The following is a 17,884-nucleotide window of genomic DNA, read 5'->3' on the forward strand; positions in this document are numbered from 1 at the left end:
AGTAGCCGCACTTGTCTCCCCCCGAGGTGAGGCGGGTTGGGGGTGCTGCCTCCTCAACTGGAACTGATGTGTTTTTGGGAGGAATTTAAGAATCACAGTGAGACGGGCAAGCTGTGCTTCTAACATCATCTCCACAAGGATGCAAATACACGGGATGCTATTAAAAATATATAGTAAAGCTACTAGAACTGCATGATTCAATCTGTGCAACTACTGTAAAACAAATATGCCAGTCATATTCAACAGTCTGCTGTGTGTGCTGCAATGGAAACAAACGGGCAAATGGTTATTTCTCTGACAGTTTTGGTAATGCTTTTACTGCCACCTACTGGTGGAGATTAGAAAATGCAGAAGGGTGCTGATGCATTTTCTTCATTTCATTCATTCCTTTCCATCACATTCCTCACACATTATCTCCAATGTAATCTTAAAGAAGCTGCAAAATAACGTGTAATACGAGGCCCAGGTTTTTTTCATTTTTTATTGTTGACATAAAAAGGAAGAGAGTTCTGATTATTACATCTAGATAGACAGAATCGGAGGATGAAACCCTCACCCCACTGCTGGACGACCTCTTCTGTTAGATATATTATTGGACACCAAGCAACTCTTCACAACACATCAAATCTCAAACGTTTTTATTTAAATCATTTCAAGTACAGATGAGCATATTCATATATTCACAGTATTACAAACTAGGTGTCTCTGGCGACATGTCATACAGATTTGACTATGACTGCCAACTGTTGCACTACCTTCACTTGAACCTTTTCATATCTGTCTACACCTGAATGTGTGCTATTTAAGTCCATTTTTTTAAAATTGAGGTTCATTGTCTTTTTTCGTCACAGTCTCTTTTTCATTACCTGTGGTGTTTTATTTACTTTATATATTTTGTAGATTTAAGTGAGCATGTGCCAACACAAACAACTACTTCTGGCTAACAATGGTGCGGGCGATGAGCTCTTTCATGATCTCATTGGTGCCTCCGTAGATGGGCTGAATGCGAGCGTCGACAAACGCCCTAGAAAGACAGAGAGACCAGTTCAACACACTGTGGAATACTTACAATATAAGCAATGTGACATTATCCCCAGAAGGTCATGTGACACTTACTTGGCGATGGGGTATTCCCACATGTAGCCCCAGCCTCCGTGGAGCTGCAGGCACTGAGTGGCCACCGTGTTCTGCAGGTCAGATGCCCTAAACAGAAGACGAAAGGCATTAAAGAAGGGCAGCAGCATGATCCATTGTGTGCCTGAAAAGTGAGTCAGTGCAGAAATTCTCACCAGAATTTGGCCATGGAAGCCGTGGCGGCGTCGAGGCGTTTCTCCGAGTGGAGCAGAAGGCAGTTATCTATGAAGGCTCGGCCCACACAGATTTCAGTTTTCATCTCTGCTAGTTTGTGTTGCACAGTCTGTGGAGTCAAATGATATCCAATGATATGATCACAATATCTAATTTACTCCCATGAATTTTGTGACAGTTGCTCCATTTTAGAATTAAATAAAATAAAAGATCAACACATTCAAATAGTGTATATTCTTTATGTACAAAGATAAGAAGTTAAAGTTAAAAAATCCAATAAAATGTAAGTGTTTACATATGAGAAGTCAAAGTCAAAATGTCCACTAAAAGATAAAATCCAATAGGGAAAAAATATACAATACAAGTCAAAATGTACTACAAAATATATCGTACATATTAGAATATATACAGTGGTGGATAAGTATTAATAAGATTACATCTGGTAAAGTCCTCTTGGGTATTATGGGGTAATGAAGGGAACTTAAACAGAAGCTTAACGACACTAACAAAAAATATAAACTTCGGAAGTCTTTGGACATCTAACCGCAACCAAAACTATTTATTCCACACAGAAGAGAATATATAAAGCGTGGTTATACAGACCTGGAGGTGAGCGATGGTCTTGCCGAAAGCCTTCCTCTGCATGACGTAGTTCCTGGTTTCCTCAAACATAAACTCACAGCTTGCGATGGCCATGCCAGCGATGACCAAACGTTCCTTTCCCCCAAAATGATACAATTATTCACCATGAAGCTAACCGGAAACAATGAATCCTTTACTCGAGCGACGGAGATTTGCCAAAGATTAGAAAAGCAAAAATGATTACTATTAGATTTGTCATTCAATGTTATTGTATTGTGTTCATTTATTTTGGGGATGGTCATGCTTTAGTTGGTGCACCCATGGCTACCAGGTTTGGATTTCTTTGATTTGGGGAAAACCGTAGAAACGTGAAGATCCTCAGGCAATTGTAGTTTTTTTAAGCAGACTTATGGAGTAGTTTACCTGAGGCAGCTCGTTCATCAGGTAGTAGAATCCCTTGTTGACCTCCCCCAAGAGGGCGTCAGCAGGGAGCCGCACATCGTCAAAAAACAGTTCGGCTGTGTCCTGTAAAAGAGTAAGGAAGAGATAGTGAGAAGGCAGAATCAGAGTCATTTTGCCCCTGATGGTAGATGGGAGACACTATCTCGCCCAACCCTTGAAGCTCCAGCACCTGGGCCTTCAGACCGATCTTCTCCAGCTTGCGTCCTTTCTGGAAGCCCTTGGTGCCATTCTCCACCAGGAACAGACTGATGGCGTGCGCCGCTGCCTTCGCCTCGCGGTTGGTCACGGCCACTACCACCACCAGGTCGGACATCCAACCGTTTGTGATGAACACCTGGAAAAGACCTCAAGGTGAAGTTGAGATGCATGGACAGGTTATGCTTTTAGGACTCTTTCGACATCGGAGTGAAGTGAAGTTAATCGGATGCATCGGAGGGCTCTCTCGACAAGAGGCCAGTGGGTGTTTCCCCTTCGGAATAGCATTGGGGATATAAACAGCCTACATCATGGTTGCATGACATCACATCAACACAGCTAAGCTAACGGTGGCTAATGTTCGCCGTAATGACGAAACGTTCACCAGTGGGATGTTTACTGACATATTTAATGTTGCAGAACAACGTGTTAGAATATCTTCAGCTTGTGTTACCCACTCACAACTAATCTCCACTAATCTCTTACGTTATAGACTTACCCTACAATTACTCAAGGCTAATATGTTGTAACTCCCATTGGCAAGATTATCCCATGCCATATGAAATCAACCAATCAGACTTGAGGGATCTCTGATCAGATATGAATCAATAAGTCTTGCTGCATTGCCTATAACTTGCTTGAATATTTTCAGGAACAGTTTGGTGTACCGTCTGTTATGTTCTCATCATATGTGGCATAAAATGGTTTTAAATCACAATAATTACGCAATTGTGTTACCTTGTTGCCATTGAGGATCCAGTCGCTGCCATCCCTCTTAGCGTATGTCTTCACGCCTTGAAGATCACTGAAAAGAAAAACATGGCAGGTCATCAAAGCTCCTCGCAAAAGTCATATGGGTTTGTTTGAAAAAAGAAAGAAGAGGAAATGCTTAAAACCTTACCTGCCCGCTCCTGGCTCCGTCATGGCAATAGCGCTGATGCATTTCCCTGCACTCATCTCTGGGATGAAGCGCTCAATTTGTTCCTTGCTCCCATAGTTAGATACATAGGGCATGACAATGTCGGAGTGCAGCGTGAAACCCGGGCCTGTGCAGTTGGAGTACATCCTGGAGGACAAAAGCATTAAGACATTTAAGATAAGTGGTTCGTCATAATTAAATAATGCTATTTTTTATTTCAAAGTCAACTTACTGCTCCTCCCATATGACAGCCACAGAAAACAGGTCTGCTCCGATGCCACCGTGCTCCTCTGGGATCATAACTCCCAGCATGCCTTGCTCACCAGCTTTCTCCCACACCTCCCTGCTCACCTGACCTGCCTTTTCCCACCTGGGGGAAAAAAAAAAAAGAGTAGTGGGGAAATACTTTGCATCAAGAAAATGTTACTTGTTGTCAGAGCCAGGTTCCACCTACTCTGTGTGGTGTGGAATCACTTCCTCTTGAAAGAAGCGCCGGACACTTTGTCTGAAGATATCATGGTCCTCGTTGAATATCCGCCGGGTCCCGATGTCCATCAGGGACTTGGCACTGGATGTCTCTGGACGGGTTGAAGGCACAGGCTGCCCCTGGGCCTGGGTGTGCTGTTGTCTAGGTGGAATTTCAGTTAATGCAACCATACTCTGATTTTACAACACGTGAGACACAAAGGTACTTTTGTAAAAGCTTATCTGAAGGGTGATGTTGAGAGTAAGAGCAGGACTAAATGAATGACTATTCTCATTATCGATTCTTCTGCAATACTGAAATGTAAAACGAAAATATCTTTCTTGCAAAAAGACTTAAACGATAAATGTTAACATGTATCAATCAACCCCCATAAATGACCAAGTTTACATTCAATGTTACTAAACACAAAGTATCGAAACCGCTAACTTTTAAAAGTGGCTGCCAGGCTGGCAACTAGGCATCAGCTTTTGGCTGCCAAAACTGAAAATACGGTTGCCATTTTTAGTCACCTTGTATTTAAAATAATAAGATACTATACGGTTATACATCAACTTAATAATGAAAATGTGACAAAAAGAATGTTCAAATGCTTTATTAGTTCAAGGTCAAAGTTTTATTGGTCACATGTTTGCAAAAAGAACATTTTACATTCAGTGAATTAAAAGGGGGGCCATCATTCTGTCTGTCACTGTGCAAATCCTGGAACCTGAATAAATAATAATAGTTTAAAACAGACATTCCTTAAAGAGGTAATGCTATAAAAAAAACTGTCAAATAAGAAAAAGTGTCAGTAAATATAGTTTAAAATGTAGAAAGTGGCTAGAAATGTGTGCAGGTATTATGCAAAGTGCAAAAGTGCCAGTTATAGTCCAACGGAGTTTAGCAGTCTGAAGCTTCTCCTCAGTCTCTCAGTCCTGGTTTTGAGGTGAGCAGGGTGAAGAGGCCAGCATTTGGGTGGGAGGAGTCTTGCTTGATTTTCCTGGCTCTCGCCCTCACCCTCTTGCTGTATGTGTCCTCCAGGGTGGGGAGGGAGGACCTAATGGTTCGCTCTGCCAAGCGCACCACCCTCTGCAGGGCAGCTTCCATACCAGGCTGTGATGCAGCCTGGGAGGATGCTCTCGACGGCTGCGGAGTAAAAGGTCTTCAGGATGGAGGGGGGGACCTTGAACTTCCTCCACTGCCGGAAGAAATACAGCCGCTGCCTTGATTTGGAGACCAGGTGCTCTGTATGCAGCGACCATGAGAGGTCCTGAGTGAGGTGCACCCCTAGGTATTTAAAACTGGGGACCCTCTCCACAGGTTCTCCACTGATGATGAGAGGGATGAGCCCACTGCTCTGCTTCCTCCTGAAATACACCACGATTTCCTTGATGACATTTAGGGTCAGGTTGTTGGTCTGCCACTTGGTTCAGGTAGCCCTGCTCGTTGTTGTCAGTGATAAGACCCAGCATCACGGTGTCATCGGCAAATTTGATGATAGAGGTTGAACTGCTGGAGACTTTACAGTCATGTGTATAGATGTTGTAGAGCAGTGGACTCAATTACAATTAGTTGAAACTTAAGTGGTATCAGTAAACTTGTCCACCCTCGATTGGTGGTATACAAAACACCGTCGCTACTTTAAGTACATTTAGATTATATTACTTTTTTACTTCAGTAACATTTTGAATGCAGGACTTTTGCCATACATATGTGTGTATAGTACACATATCTGTATATTATAAATATCTGCCATACACATCTGTTTATACGTAATATATGCATCTGTCCATACCTCCTCATTCAACAGTGTATTAAATTACCGTACAGTGTATTTAATTACTCTCAATGTATTCCACATGTGTATATATTTCACATCCTTAAATCTTTATTGTTGTTATTGTAAATATTCTTCTCTCTTTTTGCACTATTTTATTTATCTTATTTGCACCATGTATGTTGAGTTGTTGGAGGAGCATGGGATATAAGATTTTCAATGCCATCATATACGTTGTATTTGCTGTGCATATGACCAATAACACCTTGAAACCTTTGACTTGTAACTGAGTATTCCTGCACATACTACTTTCCTTGAACTCTTCCGGCGACTTTTTGTTATTTGAAACTCGTTTTTGGCCTGCATTTGGCCGGTTACCGGCGGTTTCTAAAAACATGTTATCGATAGGTGCCGCGCCTGTAGTAAATATGTTTGGTAGCGGGAGCGCGCTATGCTGTGGAGCAGACAGCGGGTGCACTTAATCAACTTAATCACATCTGCCTCACCAAATGCTAAGTTGTAGCGGTAATTAACGAAACGATTTCACAAAACTCCTTGACAAAATATCAATACCACAAGAAAGCTAGAAATATTTTTACTGGCCCGAGCGGGCAAGTGGAAAGTACGTTCAGCTGCCCGGGCTGCAGCATTTTTAGCAAAACAAACACACGGTGCCCCGCGCATGAGAGTAAACGTGCATTGCTTTCTGGCTCTGTAATCACACCAATGCACGTGCAACTTAAGTATCAGGTTCCGACTGGTTACAACAATACTTAAATATCACTCTTAATACAACAAATAATGAACATGGATCTATTCTGGTTTGCTGTCCTTATTTCTTTATGTTAAAAACTGGTTGCCATCAGTCTGAATGGTTGCCAAAGGCAACCTGGCAATCGTTACAGCTTACTTTAAGTTAGGTAATGAAAAAGAGACTTGGTCAGAGGTCATGACCCACTTTGAGTCGATTATGTTACACTACAATAGTTAACATTAAAGTAAATATTAGTGTTATCCTATACATGCTTCGCTTACTTAAATCTAAATAAAGGGTGTAGGAATCCAGGGTAGCGTTAATGTAAAGAGATATTTCTCGACGTAGGCAACTATTTAAACATTTTTCCACTTCGGAAGTTATACATTGCTATTATACAGATATATTTCACCTTGCAACAGCCACAGGGAGCACCTGCTTCCCTCCGGAGACATGTCTCAACCCCCAAAGAAAAGTTTTGCTAACTTTCTTAGCAAACATTATCGCACGTTCACAGTGACGTCAGCAAGTCGAAGATCGTCTGCGTAAGGCAGAGGGCTCACTCTGCAGACGCTTTGGCTCCTCCTCTGGCATGTTTAATAATGTACACATTAGGTTTAAACATTTACATGTGTAAAACAAGTATTTACGGTTGAAGGTAATTGTTTCGATGTTATATTTGATTTGTGTGTTTTACTGAAAATGATATGTGTCTTTGAGGCAAGGTTGTTTTCCCCAATTGAACAGTAAGACCCTACAAATCCATAGTTAGACCTCCTGTTATATCCTCCGTCACCGCATGTCTTCTTCTACTCAAGCTTTAGGAGCTACTCTTACGTCACTCTGACCCCTAGTGGTATTATTATATACAACTTTAAAACATTTAACCCACATCCACACAAGTTATTAACTGAACAAATGTCCAGAAAATACTGTTCAAAATGTCCTTGTATCTTTCTCCACACACCCTCTGCGATGCCCCTGTGGGTTTATCTGGAGAGGGTGTGGCTGTGGGATGTCTAACTTTGATTGCAGTAACTCAGGGCACCTGGGCCCGGTGCCCTGTAGCTACTTAAAGTCTCCCTGCCACACGACCTCTCTGCTCTGCTCCTCTCTGCTCTTTCCCGCAGGCACCAGGTTTTGGTTTGGTATACTGTTACTTTAGTTGTTCTACTCTCAACACCCTCACCCTGCACTTACACTACTGATACCACTGACGTCCACACCTCATCCTTTACTTATTTGTGCACTTCTTTAATTTGACTTACTTTAATAAAAATATCTTTTGTTACCATTGACATGGTGCGTCTCTCCTTTGTTGTGGCCTTTTTGAGCCAGGTCATAACACCCTCCCTCTGATGGACAGTTAAGGTCATGCAGTTTCAAAAACCCTTTGACATTAAAGTTTTAAATACATGTGCAGATCATCCATCAATGCCATATATAAATACTGCATGCTATATATACTGACATATTCATGCATACTGCGTATAACCAGCTGTCTCACATGTCTTTACATTGAGTGCTGTATGCGTTTGACTGACTCTGCAAACTGTCTCCATAGAGATCATCGCTTTTTATATCAAATGTCAACTCTATTTTCAGGAAATTCATTTGGAATGCTGATTAAACATAGGCTTAAAACAAATAAAAATGCATATGAGGTTTCTGATCGAGTTTGATATTATAGTCTTCCTTTCTAAGTATGCATTAAAGTTGGACTCGGGCTCAAAGCCCAGGAGAAGCGTTTGCTAAAGTCATTGAATATCAGTATAAGTTAAACAAATAAATGATGATTAGGAGAATAAAGGTATAGCTTCCAATATGCAAGAATTATTTCATGACTCACAGGCAGATTAATGGAGTTACGTTTAGGGCATTTTGGGAAAAGACGTAGGGGTGAGTTTTGATGCTTGGGGCTCGACTTGGAAAACAAGTCTCAAGTTTCTATACAAGGTAAAAACAAGCTAATTGGTTACACGATGAGACTGTGTGTACTGTGTTTAACCACTAATCAATACATAACACGAGTGTATTGACGACAATTCGACTGAATCTTGTCATTTGTGGGAGAAAATTCAGATACTAACACTAAAGATCTACGGTTTTATGTGGGCAATAAAAGATCAAGAATCAACCCAGATGGGATGTACGTTGGAAAAGTTTATTCTGAAATGAACAGACAATAAATAAAACTTTCCAGGGAAGTGGGAGACTTGTTGGCGGTCTATCCACGACTGCCCCCCAGCACCTTTGGCATTGCTGGGCCAGTGATGATGTGACTGAATGTGGTGGCGGTGGGAAGGGAGGGATCTACCCTCACTTGATGAGCGGTCATCCCTTCTCCCCCGTTCCTCACCCCATGCGCTAGGTGGAGACGTGCTCCGGTTGGAGCGAAGGCCAAGTGATGGTGGATTCTACAACGGAAGAGTTTGATGACGGTGATGTCCCGAGAGAGGAGGGTTGGAGACGAAATGGCAAGAAAAACAAAATAAACAACAAGATGGGTTTGCTTCAACATCCCTTGTACATAGTCCTTGTCTTTCCTTGGTTGGTCTTTGGTATAGTGTAGATGTCCTGAACACCGTTGGGCTGTCTGTAGGCGAGCTACAGTTTCAGCACTCCTACTGCTGGCCGCTTACACGGACATGATGTGCTTGACGAAAGCTGGAGAAAGACAAACCCAGACGGTTAAATCTGTCCCATGATACAGGTGTTCAAATGAATTTAAGGCATGCTGGGAAATCAAAACTTACCCTCGTAGTGCACACTGCCATTCTCGTCCTCCTGGCCGGCCATGAGGGCATCAATCTCGGGCTCGGTCATCTTCTCTCCTGTAGATGGATCCATGTCAGCTCTCCATTTCACACACATGTTCTGCACTAAGCAGATTGTATTTCTGCACTTCTATATTTAGGTTGCTCACCCAGGGTGGACAGCACGATGCGCAGCTCAGCGCCCATGACTGTGCCGTTGCCCTCCTTGTCGAAGACGCGGAGACCCTCAACGTAGTCGTCATAGGTACCCTTGGGCTGGGCGTCGACCTGCTTGAGCATGGGAAGGAAAGCCTCGAAGTTCAACCTCTTGTTGACCATGTCTGTGGAGAAATGTCACGCACCATAAACCACCGCGGACAGGCGTGACAGAAAACCAAAGACTTCGCCAACAATAAAGACCGGATATCCTTATGGGGGCTTACCATCAGCGGAGGGGCTACCCAGGATCTTGGTAACGTCCTTGTTGGTGGGGTTCATGCCCAGAGCGCGCATGATGTCGGCCACCTGGTTGAAGGCCACCTGGCTGTCACCGACTCTGTCGAAGAGGCCGAAAGCCTCCTTGAAGTCTGGCAAGGAAAGGGGAGAGAGAACTTTGAAGTACTGAGAGAAGCTGGTCAAAGTGGTCCTCAGTGATAGACTTGCAAAAGTGGCTACCATGTTTGCAAACTAAACTAAAACTAGCTAAATGTACTGTTAAATGTAATTGATACTGAAGTACTAAACTAATTGAATCCTTAAAACCAACATGAACTTGGTGGTTCCATCTCCTCTCTTATGGTGGCACAGGGAGCTAAAAGGTTTTTGATTAGTTATTAAAAAGATCATTCATTCTGTCTGGTACCACATTAATGCTAGTAACATTCCCCATTCCAACCCTTGGGACACTTTGCTTTTGGGTTTTCTATTCTTCATTTTATAGGGTTCTTCGTCAGGTATGGCAGCCCTGTGTTGTCACATTTTGTTGGAGGATCACAGACATTAGAAGAGGCCATACTTCCGCAATTTTTCCCAGATATTTGGAAGCGTCGGCTGTGCCCAAACAGAGGAACCAACTGAAGCTCCAACAAAGGTTAGCTGTTTGGCTGAATCCTACCAGGAAGCCCACTCAGAGTGACCTCATTGACAGATTAATGGTCTGTACAGCAGCAGCCTGAGGAACAGCTGTACCTGCCAACCCCCCCAACCACACCCCTGTGACCCCTCTCCATTCCTGCCTTCGCTTGCATTTGGGAGGCATTTAGGGAGCAAGCTGATACCCTGACAGAGTAGTGCAGTCCTTATAGAGGCATGGCCCAAAGGCCTCCTCAAATTAAGCATAAGAATGCTGACTGTGTTGTAATTTACACCGGGTCTTACATCGCAGGTATTCTACCGGTCTTACATGTAGCAGAATGTGCAAAGGCAGCACTTCTTTCTTTTTAAATGGGTGCAACTTTTGCAAATTGAAAGTCTATACAAACCAATTAACTTGACAGGACTGCCCCATTGCAGCTGTGCCACAAATACAGGGTATCTTCTAAACTAATTAACTTCTAGATCAATTATCACGTAAGAATGGAAACAACGCTTGAAAAATGGCATCCACCAGACGTAGGGTCATTTTGATGAAGGGCACATCTTTGAGTATTGCCCTGGGAAATCTCTAGTTCCGCCTATAACAGAAGTCCTTGGGACGGTCATAGTTTGGATTCCTCATGTAACGGGATGCCGCAGGGCCCCGTCTTGGGCCTTGACCCAGGGATTAACGCCTCTGCTGTGTACGGGCCACAAGACAAGGCTAGGTCGGCTTAGAATAAACATATCTCAAATTCTCCCCGACAACTGGACAAGACCGGCATGCAACAGAGGTCTTTCTTTATCCAGCTTTAGGAGGTCATTTAGACTCCACGGTGAACTACGCAAGCCTGCCGCCACTTTACGTCCGATAAGGGTAGAGAATCATCTTTGGGAGAGGATTTGGGGGTGAGAGGGCGGGATTCTCATGAAAAGTTACTTTTTTAGGGAATTTCTTGACTTACCCTCAATCTGGTCCGGAGAGAAATCTGCGGCTGGGGCGGCTGCCTCTTCGGCCTGTCACATGGAAATACACACAAATGAACACACACACAGACATGAGTTACAGACACATTTATGGAAGATTTGGTATCACAAAGGTCGCAAAAACAAAAATGATATGGTTGTAAACTGTGAAACTGAACTAAATGAAAGTGATGGAGAGGGAAATTACACGTTCCTCACTTTTAAATCAAAGCACAATACAAATCTTTAACGTATTCCAAACTCTCAATCTTTTATCGTCATTTATTTAAGATAAGCTTTTCAGAGAAGTATCAAAAACGCCAGTCTGGATTTCAGTGGTGCAATTTAAGTCCAAATTCTGAGACGGTGTCCACATGCCACAAAGAATTATCCCTTGTTGAAAAAAAAAAAGGTAACTCCATCGGCACCGCCCCAACCCAAAAGGTCCAAAACACAAATATGTACACACCATTTTGCAGAGTTGGATCTGGAGGAGCGGAAATTAAAGGAGAAGCGAAGCCGAAGTCCTAAGACAGAGTGGTCCTGGGCCATGGTCAAAGCCCCCTCTTATTTATCCCGGGAACATGACGTCACGTATGCTAATGGGGGGGTGAGATCAGATGACACGCTGGAACATCTTTAACTTTCTTAGGGCAGACGGAAAGGAGAGCTGAGCACCAGGCGCAGTGGGAGTAAGCCTTTAGAAGGGGACGGGGATATTTTTAGATACTAAATAACCGTGGCAAGACAAAACTTGGAGGTCAGAATCTGAAACCTTTTTGGATCCCGTTTCTATGAAGGAGAAAAGTGCATTCAGTGATCAAAGTTTTATCTTGCCGAGGATTCACACAGTTGGAGCAAGTCGGGGGAAAATGCAGAAATCCCTGATGCCTAGTGGCTCACATTGGAGTGGCTGCGAGCCCACAGGGATCATTTACAAGCTTTATTTTTAAACTGCGAGACTACTCCACTTATGGTGAAATAACAGCAGGGCAAAACACGCTGGAAAAGTTGGAATGAGTCAAATATGACCGTCATGGTAAAAACTGAATTTCAAATGCAGCTGCAACAATTAGTCAGTAAAATAATCACCAAGCATTTTGATAATGGATCAAACAGTACACACATTTGAATGTCAAATCATTTTAACTACGAATATGTTTTGAATCAAATTGCAAGTCTTTAAGTATGACTGACATTTAAAGACATTTGAGAGAAAAGGTAATAAAGATCTGCCAATTATTCTAAAATGAAAGTCGTTACATCATACTACAGCATGTCGTTTATGGAAGTTATTCAATTGATGTGAAGTAGATCATATTGAACGATGATAAAGGCTTACCCTGTAGACTGAATTGCATAATCTCTGCAGGTCACACAACCCGAGTAGTGGGCTTTTCTTCCTCCATCAGAGCTCTCCATGGTGCTGAAGCCACTATCAAAAAGAACCTATTATTAACGCAGAATCATTAATGTGCAACATCTGCTATAAAACAAATCACAGTTTGGTCTTGAAAACATGCAAAATTAAGAAAATTGGAAACAGATGTTATACTTACTTTGATCGGACCGAATATAAACGATGTTCCTCGCATGGTTTATGCTCAATCTTGCAGAAAGTTAATTATTTAATACGGAAAATAAGTTGTACATAAAACAACAGGAGTTCTATCCACCTCGGTCGTTCCCAAATATTATTTTATCATACTAGTTTGACACAAAAATATGCAAATGTGTTATAAAGACGATTCATTTTCACTGCATTTAAGGTTAAAAGTTTGAGACGGAAATAAATATGGAGCACGTGATGGACACATTCAGTATAACCGATGCTTTAGACATTTAGATGTAAACAAACAACAATCATTTGCAGCTTATATGAAACAGGTTTGGACCGTTCTTCGCTCAAAATAAATAAAAATCATTAGTGACTCAGTGCCGTGAAAAAGTGATCATCTAGCGTTTTTTGTAGGTCATACAATATTTGGGTGCCAACTCAAAAACATCAGAAAGTGAGCATGTGGTTATTTATTTGTTTTGATTGTGAAATGCAGTGATTACAGAGCAAGTTATGACAAGTACATGGACACATAAACAGCCAAAAGAGGTTATACAAAGTCCAAAACAAAAGGCGACAAAAACCAACAGAGGGAGACTGCGTGGGTGTGAATCAAAAGTTAGCTGGGGGTGGGGGGGGGGGGTGCGGATACACACAGGGGCAGCGTGCATGGGGTTAGGTAATTCACTAATGGTGTGTTTCCCGTTGTGTAAGAAAGAAACAGAGTCGGGGGTTTGTGTGAGTGATCCACAGAGAAAGACCACTCCCCCGGACAGATGAGCTCTATTTTTACTCCACGGAGGTGTCTGCTTTCTCCTACGGCTCTGGAGATGAGGCGGGGGGGGGGGGTGGGATAGAGAAAAATGAACGCTCCTCGAGACTCTCCGGTACAGTAACCGTGCCGCGCAGGAGACCCTCCTCTTTACCCTGCGAGGCCCCAGCTGGCGTCAGGTCATAAAGAAGCACAGGCTAGAGGGCTTAAAAAAGAGCGGTGGCATTGTGTCGTCGCTTGGTTTTCAGGAGTGTTACATGAGCCTTATTTGGAAAAGAGAGGCGACCCGTTGAGCCAAGTAGCGCAGAGAGAGGGACAGAGGATTCGAGACACCCACCGCTGATATGGGGTTCTTTTGAGAGCCTTTAAACTGAGCGATACAAAGCGAGAGAGGTCAAATGTGAAACTCTCCTGCATTCCTGTTTTATGTCAGGCTTTAAAAAGACAACGTTTTTACATAATGAAGACAAAACAGACGACATAAAGGGCAGTAAATGAACTCCATTTCACATGGAGGTTTGAAAGCATTAGGAGGTCATTTTTCGGCTCAAAATGTTGCTAATTAAAAAGGAAATCTCAACCTATTTTGTTGAACTAGGTGGAAGGGTGTAACCTAGGCCAAGGAAGACGGAAAGGCATTTGCGCTGTATTTACAACGTGGAATGACTGGGGAAAAAGGGGTCCCGGACTGGGAAAAGACCGCCCCACTTACACAATCATATCAACATACTGTTTGAACGCTCAGATGAATAAAAATGAAACACAGATTTGCAGCCTCCAGATTGTTAAACTTAAAACAACAACTTTTGTTTACTTGATAGGGGAAACATGAATGAATTGACTCAATATTCTTGTTTTTCATTCCACGTTCAGCGGTATGTAGTTTGTTTTGCTGGTTTGTCTTCTCAAATATTTACTTCAAATCTCGACTGCCAGATTGGATAAGGATTACATCACAATGCAGACACTATTATCTACTGAATATGGAAAATTAATTAAGATAATCGTAACATGTGAAAAACTGGCTGAGGTATATGTACCGTTTTCCAGATGGAGGTTAATCTCCATTTAATCTCACACATTGCAGGCTCTCTGCCGCCCCCTTATGGCCGCTCCTTGCTGCTGCGTACTGACACCACACTAAGATCAGGGAGCTTCAGGAATGGACTACAGAGCGACAGCTGTAAAAAGACACATGGTTTATTGCTCAGACAGTGCAAAGGACAGGCAACAGTTTACACTCCGGGGTTTATCCCTTAACACATGGCACCGTATTATATTTAGTGCATTGTTACTAACTTCGCTGTTGACACTGTTAAGAAAAGAAAAACCAAAAAAAGCATCCATTGTTTTTCACCATATCAAGCTATGCGGAATAGAAACACATCTTTTAAGTGTTAGCAAAACACCTGTTGTTTTTTTTTTAAACCACAATTTTATTTTTTTTCCTTCACTGTTTTTACTTCAAAATATGTCACAATCTGAGCAACAGCCACAGTTTTCAAAGCAAATTTATACACAAATTAGGGAACGAAAAAAAGCAAGCTCTTTTGTTTGAAATGCGAGTATAGGATTTATAACATGTCGAGTTCCCGGGAGAGAAGAGCAGGAAAAACATGGCACAATGTCGATCGTTGTGAATGTAGTGTTTCATGCATGAGTGTAACACAGAGCAAAAGTGTGTGGGTCTTCTCCTTCCCACAGTGTGGGTGGGTGGGTGGGGGGGGGGGGGGCACTACCTGTGGGGACACGTCTACACCTCGAAGGAGGGGAACCTCGCTTTCATTGGCTGCAGGATGTCGGCCAAGAAGTAAATGGTGCCGGCCATGCCTGTAAACAGGAAGTGATGCGGTGAGTGGGAAAATAAGAAACAGGACAATGGACCGACAGAACAGGCAGAATCAGTTAAGGTAAGTAGTGATTTTTTATTCTGTGTTTCTTTTTATTTTTATTTAAAACAACGACTAGAAAAATGCTAGTTTTATTTGTTATTTAATCAAAGACCGATGTCCCAATCCTCACCGGTTTTATTTGATCAAGAATATAAAACAGAGATAGTGATAAAATATGAACAAGTCTCCATTTGGTTTTGTTCATTCCTGCATAACATTTATGAAATATGCATTGTCTTTAATGAATTTGAACAGGACGAGCACATTTTCCTTTATTATATTATGTAAAAATGTAAAGAAGTCATTTAAGTTAGTAGTGTCTAAATAAGCACATCACGCTAGCTTGTTTGGTAGGGAATGACACTAAACAACACTCCAAAGTCAAGCTACGTTTAGGGGTTGTTCCAAATGGCGCGGCCTAATTTACACGGGTCCTTTGTCCGCGCGTGCCAAGATGCTGGTGTGAAAATAGGTGCTAAGGTTAGCGACGCGTCACCCCTTTAGAGTGAGCGCACTTAATGCTAATCCCCGTTTGGAGCATTGACACGCACTTGGTTCTTGCAGTACACAGGTGTTGTTTGTTGTTAAAAACGGTGTTAATGAATATTTCTTCACACTGAGGTCTTTAAGCGGTCTTGAAATTGCATCACTAAGACCATTTTAATGAATTGTAGTCGTCAAAGAGGGTTAAATCTTGATTAAAATCTCAATAGTTTCAACGTAAGACTGCTGCAGAACCATATGGGGTACGGAGGGCCTTCATATAAGTCCTCAATACCGAAACACAATGTTTGTTACAGACTTCAGATTCGTTTAACCCTAGAAATGAGTCTACTGTATCGAGGGGAGGGGGAGTGAAGGAGGTTAAAAAGACTGCTCCGATAATATTCAATCAAATGTAATAAGCGGGACATGTCATCAAATGTTACCTTCGAAAAGGGAGAAGGGAGTGTCAGGCGTTCGGCATCCATGTTTGCCGTAGTTCATGCACCAGTCAGCAAACTGTGGAGAGACAAAGGGAGATAGTGTCACAATAACATTCCCATCCCATCACAACACTGGACTGCAGCTGAACCCCGGAGGATAGCAAACAATGTCAACACCTGCTAGAAATTCTGCTCCTCAGTGAAATCCTAGCATCTGTTCGAAGTATGGGATTATGACCACAATGTCGCTGCGGAGCGAGTAAGGGAGCTTAGGAGAGACATGTGAGGAGTCTATTTCCATCCTCTGAATAGATTCATATTCATGATAGTACACGTGGGACTCGTGCCACCTGGAGCGCATCCAGAGATGAAGACTCGCATCGGCAGCCACCAAGCTTTTGTCCAAAAACATAAAAGGCCCGGCTTCTCACATGCACCATGATTCAGGAGTAATAATGATACGTTTTAAGGCTGGCGGGGGGCCAATTGTGCTATGATTGCTTGCCCTTTTTGCAAAGTTTGAGCTGACTTTGACATCTTGGATCAAAGTCAGAGAAAGACGAGGAGAGGTGCAATACAAAGCCTCAAAAAAGGATTACAAAATGCCTGGCTGGTACATCTTTATTTTAAATGATTGATTAGCAGGTAAAGACACTTTAATATCCCTAAACAATTTGATAGATTTAATAAAGGATTTCCCTTCATAGTTTAGATGGATCGTGTCAAAATCTAAATGGAATGGATCTAAAGTTTATATTTTAACCCTCTCTAAAAGATATTTATTTGGGAGAAATTGTTAAAAACAGATTAATAAAGCCTAAAAAAAAAGACCATTTACTCTTTAAATTTATTAGATGAGCAGGAAAAGAACCACCAAAAATGCTTTGATGGATTGTATTTCTAAAATGTATTTTATTTAGATTAATTATCTGTAATCCGTTGAAACCATTAATTTATTGTGAAAAACACAAATGGTTATACGTCCAATATTTGACTTTATATTGTTAAATTCTACTTAAACAGATGAGAAAACAATCATACTCCCTCAGTGTCAAACCGCCGCGGCATTTATTAAGTAAGTGGACACTAATTAAGACGGATCCTGCAGGAGCGCCACCGTTAATGTTTGATCTAATATCTGCTGCCCTGTGTGAGCGACGCGCGGTGGCGATACTCCCCGGTGTGTTCCCCGTGTTCTCACCATGCAGGCTCTGTAGAGGTGCTTGGGGTCCTGCGTTAGCCGGTACAGGGCGAGGAAGGTGTAGGCGTTCCCCGCCGCACCGTGACACAGGCCGTAGCCCTTCTTCAGCAGGCCGCAGTGCCACACCACCTCCCCGCACTGCAGGGCGTCCTCCAGGTACTGCGGCACCCCGAAGGCCTGGGACAAGGGGGAAGAAGAGACGCTGAACTGTAGGGAGTCGTTTTCCTCTATGCTAATGGGGGGGGTTTAGATTGTGTACACGGCACACCATGATTA

The 17,884-nt window shown here is 42.5% G+C and overlaps 3 protein-coding genes across 5 annotated transcripts in view; all 3 read right to left on the minus strand.

The window, feature by feature from the left end:
- Positions 1–621: 621 nt before the first annotated feature.
- Positions 622–7,038, minus strand: acadl (acyl-CoA dehydrogenase long chain). 2 transcript variants are annotated; one of them, XR_010165374.1, is made up of 11 exons: positions 6,876–7,038; positions 3,921–4,094; positions 3,699–3,836; positions 3,449–3,613; positions 3,286–3,352; positions 2,522–2,686; positions 2,314–2,415; positions 1,912–2,081; positions 1,290–1,417; positions 1,117–1,203; positions 622–1,024 (listed from the first exon to the last, which is right to left on the minus strand). XR_010165374.1 is itself a non-coding variant. In XM_063878138.1 (11 exons), exons 1-11 carry the CDS (start codon positions 6,962–6,964, stop codon positions 931–933), a joined length of 1,323 nt encoding a protein of 440 aa, XP_063734208.1. In that variant the 5' UTR covers positions 6,965–7,038; the 3' UTR covers positions 622–930. The 2 variants fall into 2 exon arrangements, 1 of the variants encoding a protein (XP_063734208.1); XM_063878138.1 differs by having other exon boundaries at positions 1,912–2,025.
- Positions 7,039–8,613: 1,575 nt separating this feature from the next.
- Positions 8,614–11,875, minus strand: mylz3 (myosin, light polypeptide 3, skeletal muscle). Its single transcript, XM_063877678.1, has 6 exons — positions 11,729–11,875; positions 11,259–11,310; positions 9,663–9,806; positions 9,390–9,560; positions 9,220–9,297; positions 8,614–9,130 (listed from the first exon to the last, which is right to left on the minus strand). Exons 1-6 carry the CDS (start codon positions 11,729–11,731, stop codon positions 9,102–9,104), a joined length of 477 nt encoding a protein of 158 aa, XP_063733748.1. The 5' UTR covers positions 11,732–11,875; the 3' UTR covers positions 8,614–9,101.
- A 1,397-nt stretch (positions 11,876–13,272) lies between these two features.
- Positions 13,273–17,884, minus strand: part of lancl1 (LanC antibiotic synthetase component C-like 1 (bacterial)) — a 29,048-nt gene continuing 24,436 nt past the window's right edge. The window contains exons 9-12 of one of the 2 annotated variants that reach the window (XM_063877677.1): positions 17,609–17,785; positions 16,411–16,483; positions 15,329–15,419; positions 13,273–14,770 (exon numbers count right to left, since the gene is read on the minus strand). In XM_063877677.1, the coding sequence (XP_063733747.1) occupies positions 15,343–15,419; positions 16,411–16,483; positions 17,609–17,785 (327 nt within the window). In that variant the 3' untranslated portion in view covers positions 13,273–14,770; positions 15,329–15,342. The other variant, XM_063877676.1, reaches the window with a different exon arrangement.

The sequence above is a fragment of the Eleginops maclovinus genome, chromosome 24 (assembly GCF_036324505.1).
Source record: "Eleginops maclovinus isolate JMC-PN-2008 ecotype Puerto Natales chromosome 24, JC_Emac_rtc_rv5, whole genome shotgun sequence".
NCBI classification, from domain to species: Eukaryota; Metazoa; Chordata; class Actinopteri; order Perciformes; family Eleginopidae; genus Eleginops; species Eleginops maclovinus.

What these genes read in the sequence shown, in the direction of transcription:
- acadl (XM_063878138.1), bottom strand. Translation starts at nt 6,964, where the DNA reads ATGTTTGCTAAGAAAGTTAGCAAAACTTTTCTTTGGGGGTTGAGACAT. An exon ending in CTCCCTGTGGCTGTTGCAAG is followed by an intron (nt 4,095 to 6,875) that starts GTGAAATATATC and finishes AATTCCACCTAG; the next exon opens with ACAACAGCACACCCAGGCCC. An exon ending in GCTTCCATGGCCAAATTCTG is followed by an intron (nt 1,204 to 1,289) that starts GTGAGAATTTCT and finishes TCTTCTGTTTAG; the next exon opens with GGCATCTGACCTGCAGAACA.
- mylz3 (XM_063877678.1), bottom strand. An exon ending in GGGTAGCCCCTCCGCTGATG is followed by an intron (nt 9,561 to 9,662) that starts GTAAGCCCCCAT and finishes ATTTCTCCACAG; the next exon opens with ACATGGTCAACAAGAGGTTG. An exon ending in CATCGTGCTGTCCACCCTGG is followed by an intron (nt 9,298 to 9,389) that starts GTGAGCAACCTA and finishes ATCCATCTACAG; the next exon opens with GAGAGAAGATGACCGAGCCC.